Consider the following 13,589-nt stretch of genomic DNA (forward strand, 5'->3'; position numbering starts at 1 on the left):
TTGTAAGCCTTCAGGCAGTGACAGGTCAGAAGCAAAGAGCTCCGATGGTGGTAGAGTTGATGAAGGTGAAGGTCAAAGATAGAGAACCAAAGGACCATGAGAAAGAGCACTGGGGTACAGTACTGGTGGGGACAGCTCTGTCACTGTCTAACACTGGGGTACAGTACTGGTGGGGACAGCTCTGTCACTGTCTAACACTGGGGTACAGTACTGGTGGGGACAGCTCTGTCACTGTCTAACACTGGGGTACAGTACTGGTGGGGACAGCTCTGTCAGTGTATAACACTGGGGTACAGTACTGGTGGGGACAGCTCTGTCAGTGTATAACACTGGGGTACAGTACTGGTGGGGACAGCTCTGTCACTGTATAACACTGGGGTACAGTACTGGTGGGGACAGGTCTGTCACTGTATAACACTGGGGTACAGTACTGGTGGGGACAGATCTGTCGCTGTATAACACTGGGGTACAGTACTGGTGAGGACAGCTCTGTCACTGTCTAACACTGGGGTACAGTACTGGTGGGGACAGGTCTGTCTCTGTATAACACTGGGTACAGTACTGGTGGGGACAGGTCTGTCACTATAGCACTGGGTACAGTACTGGTGGGAACAGGTCTGTCACTGTATAACACTGGGGTACAGTACTGGTGGGGACAGGTCTGTTGCTCTGTAACACTGGGGTACAGTACTGGTGGGGACAGGTCTGTCACTGTATAACACTGGGGTACAGTACTGGTGGGGACAGGTCTGTCTCTGTATAACACTGGGTACAGTACTGGTGGGGACAGGTCTGTCACTATAGCACTGGGTACAGTACTGGTGGGAACAGGTCTGTCACTGTATAACACTGACGTACAGTACTGGTGGGGACAGGTCTGTTGCTCTGTAACACTGGGGTACAGTACTGGTGGGGACAGGTCTGTCGCTGTATAACACTGGGGTACAGTACTGGTGGGGACAGATCTGTCACTGTATAACACTCGGGTCCAGTCCTGGTGGGGACAGGTCTGTCACTGTATAATACTGACGTACAGGACTGGGAGTTACATGTCTGTCACTGTATAACACAGGGGTACAGTACTGGTGGGGACAGGTCTGTCACTGCATAACACTGGGGTACAGTACTGGTGGGGACAGATCTGTCACTGTATAACACTGGGTACAGTACTGGTGGGAACAGGTCTGTCACTGTCTAACACTGGGGTACAGTACTGGTGGGGACAGGTCTGTCACTTTATAACACTGGGGTACAGTACTGGCAGGGACAGGTCTGTCACTGTATAACACTGGGGTACAGTACTGGTGGGGACAGGTCTGTCACTGTATAACACTGGGGTATAGTACTGGTGGGGACAGATGTGTCACTGTATAATATTGGGGTACAGCACTGGTGGGGACAGGTCTGTCACTGTATAACACTGGGGTACAGTACTGGTGGGGACAGGTCTGTCACTGTATAATATTGGGGTACAGTACTGGTGGGGACAGGTCTGTCACTGTATAATGTTGGGGTACAGTACCGGTGGGGACAGGTCTGTCACTGTATAACACTGGGGTACAGTACTGGTGGGGACAGGTTTGTCACTGTAATACACTGGGGTACAGTACTGGTGGGGACAGGTCTGTCACTGTATAACACTGGGGTTCATTACCGGTGGGTATAAGTCTGTCACTATAATACTGGGATACAGTACGTGTGGCGACATGTCTATCACTTATAACACTGGGGTATAGTACTGGTGAGAACAGATCTGTCAGTGAATGACACTGTGGTATAGTACTGGTGTAGACAGGTCTGTCAGTGTGTGACACTGTGGTATAGTACTGCTGGGGATTAGTCTGTCAGTGTATAACATGGTGTTTTGGAGATTTGGTGAGATTTGGAGTTACAATCTAACATTCTCTCCTCCCCTGACATTTTGGCGTCACTGAGACATGCATTGGCTGTATTGTCCTGGCAGTGAGACCTCAGGCAATGGCCTGCTATAGTCGCCCTCAGTTTGACACAACTTCTGCACTAATTGTGCACACTCTGCAAGTTGAACATGGGTTCCTCAATACCTTTTTGAGATGCGTTCTTAATGCAATAGTTCATTATGAGCAGCTGTATGGTATTTTTGAATATATCCATGTGCACGCACACATGTGTGTATAGTTTGTCTCTCTTTAATTGCCATTGTGTTGGCTTTAGGCGAATATCAAAGAGGTGGATGTTTTGATCCCTGCCAAACTGCACAACTCTCTGATTGGTGCTAAGGGGCGTCTGGTCCGGTCACTCATGGAGGAATGTGGAGGGGTGCACATCCATTTCCCTTCTGAAGGCTCAGGCAGCGACAAAGTCACCATCAGGGGTCCTGTCGAGGAAGTGGAGAAAGCGAGGAAACAGCTGCTTCAGCTGGCTGAGGAGAAGGTATTCCAGTCACATTGTTAATTTACATGGCACCTTTCACATCCCCAAGTGCAGGACAGAAGGGCTGTGCAATAAAATTTGACACTGAGTGACTTAAGGACGTAGTAGGTCAAAATCTTGAAGGGGCAGGCTGTAGGAAGAAGCATGTGCAGGTCAGGGTGAGTTGGCCATGCTAAATTGCCCTTAGTGTTAGATTAGATTAGACTTACAGTGTGGAAACAGGCCCTTCGGCCCAACAAGTCCACACTGACCCGCCGAAGCGCAACCCACCCATACCCCTACATTTACCCCTTACCTAACACTACGGGCAATTTAGCATGGCCAATTCACCTGACCCGCACATCTTTGGACTGTGGGAGTAAACTGGAGCACCCGGAGGAAACCCACGCAGACACTGGGAGAACGTGCAAACTCCACACAGTCTGTCGCCTGAGTCGGGAATTGAACCCGGGTCTCAGGCACTGTGAGGCAGCAGTGCTAACCCGTGTTAGGTGCATTAGTCAGAGGGAAATTGGTCTGGGTGGGTTACTCTTCGGAGGGTCGGTGTGGACTGGTTGAGCTGAAGGGCCTGTTTCCACACTGTAGGAAATCTAATCTAATCTAAAATCTTAAAAGAACAGAAGAGACAATATTTGATCAGATAATTTTTATTTTGTTCCTGAAAAGTTTCAGTTACCAGGAGCAACAAATGGTGGGATGTGAAGGATTGCGTGTGGCACTTTGACTGATCTCATAGTGACCTTTTCAGTCTGGTTCCATTCTAGTTTAAGAAATTAGCATTGTCCAGGCCCACTGCAGTTTTGGATATCAGAGTGTATAGCAAATACAATACAGCAGGATTTGGAGATGCCAGTGTTGGACTGGGATGTACAAAGTTAAAAATCACACAACACCAGGTTATAGTCCAACAGGTTTAATTGGAAACACACTAGCTTTCGGAGCGTCACTCCTGATGAAGGAGCGACACTCCCAAAGCTAGTGCGTTTCCAATTAAGCCTGTTGGACTATAACCTGGTGTTGTGTGATTTTTAACTTAATACAGCAGGAAGCAGAGAAAAATCTCAGCAGAGGTCCAATTTGCACCAAGACAGAATTAGATGATTTATCAGCAGCATTAAGTTTTCCATCTGCATCATGCTGAACCTGTTTGCTGACGGCTTAGGGGTAGTGCACACAGGTCTAGTTATCTCTCCTCCCCTGCACTACCTTTCCAATCTTTTACCTGGGTGGGGGCAGCTCCAACAAGAGGCTCGACACCATCCAGGACAAAGCAGCCCATGCCGCGTCCACAAACATCCCCTCCTTCCACCACCGACGCTCAGTAGCAGCAGTGTGTACTGTCTACAAGATGCACGCAGGAACTTACCAAAAATCCTCAGACAGCACCATCTAAACCCATGACCACGTCCATCTTGAAGGCGAAGGGCAGCAGATATATGGGGACATCACTCACCTGTAAAATCTCCCCTCCAAGCCATTCACCATCATGACTTGGAAATATATTGTGGGGGTGCCGGTGTTGGATTGGGGTGGACCAAGTTAACAATCACACAATACCGTGTTACAGTCCAACAGATTTATTTGAAAACACTAGCTTTCTGAGCCTCGCTCGCTCACTGACACCTGAAGAAGGAGCGAGGGTCCGAAAGCTCGTGTTTTCAAATAAACCTGTTGGACGATAAGGCGGTGTTGTGTGGTTTTTGAGTTGGAAATATATTGGCTGTTTCTACACTGTCGCTGGGTCAAAATCCCGGAATTCCCTCCCGAAGGGCATTGTGGTTTGACCTGCAGGACAAGGACTGTGGCTGTTGAAGAAGGCAGCTCACCACCACCTTCTGAGGGGCAACTAGGGATAGCCAATAAATGCAGGCCCACATCCCACAAGCAAGTACAAAAAAAAATCAATACTATGTGTTCATACTTGTCTCTCAGAACTCATCAAAAAGGCTAATTAAAAGCGTATGGGATCCTTAGTTTAATTAATGGGGGTGTACAGTAGATTAATGGGGAGGAGTCAAAGTAAAGCTGGATGATACAGGACTTGTCCAAGCAAGCTTTGTCTGGTAGAACTTTACAATTAATCCTCCCAGTGTCATCAGCAGGAGAGGTTTGCGATTAAGTACATGTAGGAAGTGCTAGAGAAACCCAGCAGGCCCTGAGAAGAGAGGAACAGAATTCTGCTTCTCTCTCTACAGTGGGACTAGATTGGGTTGGGATATCCGGTCAGCATGGACGGGTTGGACCGAAGGGTCTGTTTCCATGCTGTACATCTCTATGACTCTATGCTACTGGGCCCGCTGAGTTTCCCCAGCACTCCTGTTTTGCTTTTCGCGATACCTGCGTCTGCGGTTCTTCGTTTTTATCCTGATTGAAAGTGTTCCGTTCTCGATTCCTTCTCCGCTCCTGCAGCAAATCAACAACTGCACTGTAGAGCTACACGCCAAACCGGAATACCACAAATTTCTCATCGGGAGGGGCGGCGGTAACATCCGCAGGGTGCGAGACCGCACGGGAGCCCGCATCATCTTCCCCGCAGCAGACGATAGGGACCAAGAGCTCATCACCATCGTCGGAAAAGAAGAAGCAATAAAGCAGGCACATAAAGAATTGGAGATTCTTATTAAGAACCTGGTAAGTTCCCTCTGTTAATTATCCTCACCTCAGTGTTAGGAAGGAAGTTGCATTTTATACAATGTTAGGGCATCCAAAAGCACTTAGAGTCATAGAGCTGTACAGCACAGAAACAGACCCTTCAGTCCAACTCGTCCATGCTGACCAGATATCCTACATTAATCTGGCCCATATCCCTCCAAATCCTTCTCTTCATATACTAATCTTGATGCCTTTAAAATGTAGCAATTGTACCAGCCTCCACCACTTCCTCTGGCAGCTCATTCCATACACGCACCACCCTTTGCATGAAAAAGTCCCTTTTAAATCTTTCCCTGCTCACCTTAAACCGATGCCCTCTAGTTTTGGACTCCCCTACTCTGGGGCAAAGACCTTGGCTGTTCACCTTATCCATGCCTTTAATTATTTTATAAACCTCTATAAGGTCACCCCTCAGCCTCCAACACTCCAGGGAAAATAGTCCCAGGCCTCTCGGTCTATAGCTCAAACTCTCCAACCCCCCAACAAACATTCTTGCAAATCTTTTCCACACCCTCTCAAGCTTAACAACATCTTTCCCATTGCAGGGAGACCAGAATTGAACACAGTATTCAAAAGTGGCCTCACCAATGTCCTGCACAGTCTCCAGACTATGAAGTTTTATTTTGTAGGAAACATGCCCGCTTCACGCAAAGCAAGCTCTGACCAATAGCAATGAAGCTGTCTTCCCAATGTATTGGTTGAGGCGTCAACAGAGGCTCAGGAGAGCAGGGAGGATATTTTTTTTGTGAGATCTTTTTGCATTGACCGACCTTGAGGGGTAATGGGCCTGGATTTAACATCTTGTACATCAGGCAATGCTGGAGAGTTCCCTCACTATTGGCATTGGGAATGGCAGTCAGGATTTTGTGCCCTTGTCCCTAGCTTTGGACTCGAGCCCATGACTTTCTGACTCAGAGGCATGCACCACATTCACTGAGCTACAGTGTAGCCTATGTGCATCCATTGTATACCATTCTTGGCCTGCTCTATTCTGCTCATTATATCCTCGTGCTCTCCATTTCTGAAAGGCTCCCTCAGGTTACCCTGAAAGGGGAAGGCATGTCAAAAAGTGGTGAAATAAGTCATCCGTCATGCTGCTGTTTTGTAGCAAACGCACAAGTGGTGTTCTCCACTAACAGGATGCTGCTGTCAGGCCGGAAATATGTTTAGTGGTATATGAGTTACAGTGCCAGTGTGATGCCAGTTATGTCGGCCATATGTCCCAGCACCTGGTAAACTGTACTGAACAAAACCATCCTTCTGACCATCTGCAAGTCCACTGTGCTCAACTAACCCATGTGATGGAACTCAGACCATTACTTGCAACATTAGATATGATTCTGCTTGACGTTTACTAAATAATTCCGACAGCACTAAGAGCTATACTGGAAACCAAGTTGAGATGATCACTCAGGCTTGCAGAGTATTTCATTTGCACATGCCCCATGTATTTATTCACACAGAGGCCATTATTCTTCGTAGGCAAATGGAATATGTACGCTCACCGCGTTTTCTTTTCCATCAAGACTGGCTTATTGAGACAGCGGATCCCAGCTGCATCCCCATGGCAATGTCCTGACCGATTAGAGTCTACCTGCCTGGTTTTACTTTCATCAGTTCGGTCGGTTTTCAGTTCTTAAACGTGGAACACAAAAAAGTGCCGACTTGGTGTCTCTTTTTGGCATTGTTTATGTTCTGCCCCAACAAGAGATTATTGATGTTTCTGTGCAAGCTGAAAGATGGTGTCAGGGCTGGACAGCTTATTCCTGGCGGGCATGGTCATAAATTTGCCTCTGGATGTAGGTTTGCTCGCTGAGCAAACCGTAACGTCACCACTGAGCCTCCGTCTGAAAATGAACCTTCCAGCTCAGCGAGCAAACCTACATCCTGAACCTCCACCTGAGCTACAAATCTTCTCAAAACTCGCTAACAAATTAGCCTCCTCTGTCAGAATTCAATGCGATGGGTATGCAGGAGTGGGTGGAGAGAGCCCGCTAAAATTCCCAGTGACCACGTATCCTGCATTGCCCGCTGTCCCGCGTGGAGCAGGTCAGTGTTCAAGAGGTCTCCGCGCCCTCAGACCACCTGGAGGTCCTCTAAGTGGTCAAGGAGCGCTTCCGACCCAGCCCCGGCTTTAAGCGGTGTCCCTCAATTCTGCGACTCTTTTCCCTTAGGACAACGTGATTGAAGACTTGATGATCGTGGACCCCAAATATCACCGGCACTTCGTGGCACGCAGGGGGCAAGTGCTGCGCGAGATCGCAGAGGAGTACGGAGGTGTGACAGTCAGCTTCCCGCGCACAGGGGTCCAGAGTGACCGGGTGGTGCTGAAAGGGGCGAAGGACTGTGTGGAGGCAGCTAAACGGAGAATCCAGGAAATCATCGGAGACCTGGTAAGCATAAGGGAAAGGAAGAGAGATTTCCCACTAATGGCTTCTAGGGGTGATCCGGCTTGCTGGGACTCAGATGCAACAGCCAGTGCACACAAAGCAAGATCCCACAGACTGGGACCTGATGCGGGATGGTGGTACACATCGGTGAGAATAACTCCCCTTCTTCGCTTGGCACCTCGTGGTCTGCTGTGCCCAGCTGAACAGGCTGTTTAGGGGGATCAGGTTAACATCTGAAAGGAGGCACCTCGGACAGTGCAGCAGCCCCTCAGTATTGCCCAGCTGAGCCTCCAGTGGGGGACCAGCATTGTTCCAGTCCCCATAGGTGAGAGGGCGACCTACTGACTCGGCAGGAATGCACCACTGGGAGACACTGAATGGGGAACTCCGTTGGGTAGTGGATTCAGGATTGAATGTATCACAGTATTTCAATTTTGCTTTCCAGTATTGACCTGATGGGCCGAATGGCCAGCTTCTGGAGTGGCACGATGGTTCAGTGGTTAGCGACCTCACAGTGCCAGGGATCCTGGTTCGATTCCACCTTCAGATGACTATCTGTGTGGAGTTTGCACATTCGCCCTGGGTGGGTTTCCCCTGGCTGCTCCGGTTTCCTCCCACAGCCCAAAGACCTATAGGTTAGGTGAACTGGCCATGGGAAATACAAGGTAGGGGCAGCTGCCCTTTGGAGGGTCAGTGTGGACTCGGATGGCCTGCTTCCACATTGTAGGGATTCTATGTCACAATGACTATTTCGTTCAGATCCTTGTCTTCTGAAGGCACTTATTTACTCATGTTTGTATGGGATGTGGCATCACTGGTAATGGTTGCAACTGTTATTTATCATAGAAGTCCCACAGTGTGCAAATAGGCCATTTGGCCCAACAGGTCCACACTGACCCAGCCAGACCCATTAGTCATTTCCCCTGACGAGTGCACCAAATCTGCACATCCTTGGACGCTACGGGCAATTTAGCATGGCCAGATTCCCCTAACCTGCACATCTTTGGACTGTGGGAGGAAACCCAGGCAGAGGGAGAATGTGCAAACTCCACCCAGACACTCCCTCCGAGGGTGGAATTGAATCCGGGTCCCTGGCGCTGTGAAGCAGCTGTGCTAACCACTGAGTCACCATGCTGCCCAGGCAATGGTTGCATTTATGGCCCATCTGTAATTAGCCTCTCAGAGGAAGTGGTGGAGGCTAGTACGATTGCAACACTTAAAAGGCATTTGGACGGTTTTACAGACCTTTTTAAGGTCACCTGCTCAACCTCTTCTACGCTCCAGGAAAAAAAGGACTATCCTGTTGATAACTCAAACCCTCCATTCCTGTAACATCCTGATAAATCTGTTCTGCACCCTCTCCAATTTAGTAATATCGTTCCTACGACAGGGTGACCAGAGCTGCACACACTACTCCAAAAGTGCTGCTTCTACACTACAGTATCTAAACTAAATACTGTAAAAATTAAAGTCCAGATTAGAGTGGTGCTCGAAAAGCACAGCAGGTCAGGAAAATCGACGTTTGGGCAAAAGCCCTTCATCAGGAATATTCCTGATATTCCAATCAGCTCTATTCCTGATGAAGGGCTTTTGCCCGAAACGTCGATTTTCCTGTTCCTCGGACGCTGCCTGAACTGCTGTGCTTTTCCAGCACCACTCTAATCTGGACTCTGGTTTCCTGCATCTGCAGTCCTTGTTTTTACCTACTATAAAAATTAAAATCTTCCACTTCTAAGTAAACCTCATACTTCAAAATATAGAATACTTTGTACTTAACGTACCCCTGTAAAATGGCTTCTTTTTCTGATTTTCTTTAACCCTTTTCTGTCTGTGTTTTTTAGGAAGCCCAGGTGACCCTGGAGTGCGTGATCCCTCAGCGGTTTCATCGAGCGGTCATGGGACTAAAGGGCTCCAAGGTGCAGCAGATCACCAGGGACTATGACGTGCAGATCAAATTTCCTGAGCGGGATGAGAATCAAGGTACCGTTCCATAGCAGCCAGTAGATCTCACACATGCCATCTTATCCCGGGTAGATCTCACTCAAAATGCTTTGCCCAACTTTGACAAACTGTGTGGACAAGTGATGTTTTTTCATACGTTTTGTTTTATGGTATGTGGGTATTACCAGCTGGTTCAGCATTTAGTGTTGAGAGTGTTGCTGGAAAAGTACAGCAGGTCAGGCAGCATCCGAGGAGCAGGAGAATCGACATTTCGGGCAAAAGCCCTTCATCAGCAATCTGTTTGATGCTGCTCCTCGGATGCTGCCTGACCTGCTGTGCTATACCAGCGCCACACTCTCGACTGATCTCCAGCACCTGCAGTCCTCACCTTCGGGCCAGTATTTAATGCCCATCTCTAATTGCCCCGGAGACGCTAATATATAGATTAGATTCCCTACAGTGTGGAAACAGGCCCTTCGGCCCAACCAGTCCACACTGACCCTCCGAAGAGTAACCCACCCAGACCCATTTCCCTCTGACTTTGGTGAGCTGTTTTCTTGAACTGCAGTAGTGTAGACAGTGCTGTGAGGGAGGGATTTTGATTCAGCAACTGTGAGGGAATGGTGATATGGCTCCAAGTCAGGATGAAGTGGGTTTTGGAAGGGAATTTGCAATGTCCTAAGCCTTAGCCTCCCGCCTGCACAGAAGTGACAGCCGACGTTATGTCTCTAGAGAAGGAGTTTGAACTCCCGGCCTTGTCAGGTTAAAGCATGAGCGTGGCCTACTGAGACAGGGCTTGGCAGCTTAGCTGTGTTTGTGACCTAATGGAGCCTGTTTACGCTCTATAAATATCCTCTCACCAGGGCAATGGGGCTGCTCCCAGGAGGTTGATTTTCCACGCGTTGATGAGGAAATCTGCCTCATTTAGATGATAGATGTTCATTTAGCGGTTTCAGGGTGGGGCCAAACCCTGTAATTATGACACATGGGGACCAGGAATCTAAAATCTGACACAACGGTGTTAGTAAATGTGGTAAACAGAATGGCTTCACAGCCAAGAAAGGGGAAAGGAATGGTGGCAGAACTGTTTGGTGGACTGACCGAAGGAGTAGTTTTGGACATGCAGGGAAAGAAGGACAGAACGAGCCATTTAAACATCTCTTCCATGTCTGATGAGGTGGGGGTGGACAAGGATATTTTTCCTCTTTTGCCTACAAGGCTAGAACTTTGATTAGATCCTCTACAGTATGGAAACAGGCCCTTCGGCCCAACAAGTCCACACTGACCCTCCGAAGAGTAACCCATACAGACACGTTCCCCTACATTTACCCCGTCTGATACACCTAACACTACGGGCAATTTAGCATGGCCAATTCACCTAACCTACACATCTTTGGACTGTGGGAGGAAACCGGAGCACCCGGAGGAAATCCACGCAGACAAGGAAGGGTGTGTAGCTGGACACACAGGAGCAGTTTCAGGGGCATCATCCACGCTTGTGCTTTTTGCCAGTTCTGCCTATTCCAGTTGTCTCCTGGCCATCTTCCTGTCTCCCCCTCCCCCCCTACCTTACACAGGAGATTCCGCTAAACTACCATCCCTATCCTCACTCGGACCAAGTCACTGTATCCTGTCCCTGAACTAAACAGATTCTATGTCCATTGAAGCCTCAGTTTCAAAACTCTCAAATCTTGTTTTCATGATGTCTACTTCACCTCCTCCCCACTCCCCACTCCCCAACCACACCCTTTCCTTGTCTTCCTGTCTCCACAACCTCATCCAGCCTCATAACATCCAAGGTCTCTGCAGTGCTCCCGTTCTGGCCCCTAGCACACCCCAATTACTTTTCCTCCAACATTGGTGGCCGTACCTTCAACTGCATAGGCCCTGAGACCTTGAATTCCCTTCCTAAAGCCCTCTCTCTCTCTGTCTCTCTCTCTCTCTCTCTCTCTCTCTCTCTCTCTATCTCTCTCTCCCCCGTCTCTGTCTCTCTCTCTGTCTCTACCTCTCTTATCTCTCTCTCTGTCTGTTTCTCTCTTTCTTTCTCTCTCTCTCTCTATCTCTACCCTCTCTCTATCTCTCTCTGTTTCTCTTTCTTTCTCTCTCTCTCTACTTCTCTGTGTTTCTCTCTTTTTCTCTCTGTCTCTGTCTCTCTACCTCTCTCTCTCTCTCTGTCTCTCTCGCTCTATCTCTCTCTCTTTCTTTCTTTCTCTCTCTCTCTCTCCATCTCTCTCTCTCTATCTATCTCTCTCCCCTGAAAGATGCTGCCTCAAAATGTGTCTGAATGACCAGGTACCTTCCTATGTTAAAGATGCTATGTCAGTGCAAGTTGCCATTATTATTCAGGAGCAGATTTTTAACCTGTCCCTAGTCCATTCTCCCTGGCTAAGATCCATCAGAATGGGAACTCCTTGCCTGAAATGTACTAACCCATAGGTACAAGAAGCACTTGCAAAGAACAAAAACATAGCAACAGAAGCAGAAATTGCTGGAGACGCTCAGTATATTGGACAGCAGAGAAAACGGAAGTTAATGTTTTGAGTTCGATTCTGAAGTAGGGTCACCAAACTTGAAATGATTTCTCCTGCAGATTAGATTAGATTACTTACAGTGTGGAAACAGGCCCTTCGGCCCAACCAGTCCACACCGACCCGCCGAAGCGCAACCCACCCATACCCCTACCCCTACATATACCCCTTACCTAACACTATGGGCAATTTAGCACGGCCAATTCACCTGACCCGCACATCTTTGGACTGATGTTGCCTGACCTGACCTGAATTTTCCAGCAGTTTCTGTTTTTACTTCAGATATTCATCTCTTTGTTTCATTTTCATAGAAGAGTCAGAGAATCCCGACAGTGTGGAAGCAGGCCATTTGGTCCATCGAGTCCACACCGACCCTTAGAAGAGCATCCCATGTAGCCCCATCCCCACCCTAGCCCTGTAACCCTGCAATTCCCCTGGCTAACCCACCTTGCTTGCCCACCCTGGGCACTGTGGGTAATTTAGCACGGCCAATCCACCCTAACCTGCACATCCCTGAATATTATGGGGCAATTTAGCACGGACAATCCACCCTAACCAGCACATCCCTGGGCACTATGGGTAATTTAGCACGGCCAATCCACCCTAACCCGCACATCCCTGGGCACTATGGGACAATTTAGCGCGTCCAATCCCCCCTAACCTCACATCCCTGGACACTATGGGATAATTTAGCACGGCCAATCCCCCCTAACCTGCATATCCCTGGACACTATGGGATAATTTAATGCATCCAATCCCTCCTAACCTGCACATCCCTGTACACTGTGGAGCAATTTAGCATGGCCAATCCACCCTGACCTGCACATCCCTGGGCACTATGGGTAATTTAGCATGGCCAATCCACCCTGACCTGCACATCCCTGGGCACTATGGGTAATTTAGCACGGCCAATCCACCCTGACCTGCACATCCCTGGGCACTATGGGTAATTTAGCATGGCCAATCCACCCTAACCTGCACATCCCTGGGCACTATGGGTAATTTAGCGCAGACAATCCACCCTAACCTGCCCATCGTTGGATTGTGGGAGGAAACCAGAGCATCCAGAGGAAACCCACACAGACATGGGGAGAATGTGCATAAACCACACGGCAGTCACCCAAGGACAGAATCAAACCCAGGTCTCTGGTGCAGTGAGGCAGCAGTATTAATCACTGAGACTCCGTGCCGCCCCTCAGTATTTTTTTCAGAGACGTTGGAATACAAAGTAATGGAGGTGATTCTCATTGTTAAATGCAGCCCTGGTCAGAGCCCCTCTGGAGTAACAGTTTGGCTCTCACCGACACACTTCAGGAAGGACGTACTGACCGTGGAGGGGCGGGCATTATAAGAATGATACTTGGGGGAACGCTGTAAGGGTTTGCTTAACGAGGACATGTTACATAACCATGGCCTGTGCTCAGTCAAGGTGGACTAACCGAGAGGTTCAAAATGTTTGAGAAAGAGGAAGAGTAAGAGACAGTTTCCTGTGGCCGGAGGGGCCCAGAGCAAGGGGGTGGGGGCAATGCATGCATACACGTAAATATAGAGCGAGGGTCATGTCTGGAAACACTCCTCCGCTTGAAGGCTGTGGGAAATCTAGAACTCCTGGTCCCCAACAGGCTGCTGGAGGCAGTGATCCAGGTGGAGTTTTCAAGGCTACAGT

The 13,589-nt window shown here is 48.7% G+C and overlaps 1 protein-coding gene across 3 annotated transcripts in view; it reads left to right on the forward strand.

Moving 5' to 3' along the window:
* Positions 1–13,589, forward strand: part of LOC132835358 (vigilin-like) — a 107,267-nt gene that overhangs the window by 70,530 nt on the left and 23,148 nt on the right. For all 3 annotated transcript variants that reach the window (XM_060854819.1, XM_060854821.1, XM_060854820.1), the window contains 4 exons: positions 2,194–2,412; positions 4,822–5,043; positions 7,239–7,457; positions 9,296–9,434. In XM_060854819.1, the coding sequence (XP_060710802.1) occupies positions 2,194–2,412; positions 4,822–5,043; positions 7,239–7,457; positions 9,296–9,434 (799 nt within the window). The remainder of the gene's footprint in view (positions 1–2,193; positions 2,413–4,821; positions 5,044–7,238; positions 7,458–9,295; positions 9,435–13,589) is intronic.

The sequence above is a fragment of the Hemiscyllium ocellatum genome, chromosome 44 (assembly GCF_020745735.1).
Source record: "Hemiscyllium ocellatum isolate sHemOce1 chromosome 44, sHemOce1.pat.X.cur, whole genome shotgun sequence".
Classification (NCBI taxonomy): domain Eukaryota; kingdom Metazoa; phylum Chordata; class Chondrichthyes; order Orectolobiformes; family Hemiscylliidae; genus Hemiscyllium; species Hemiscyllium ocellatum.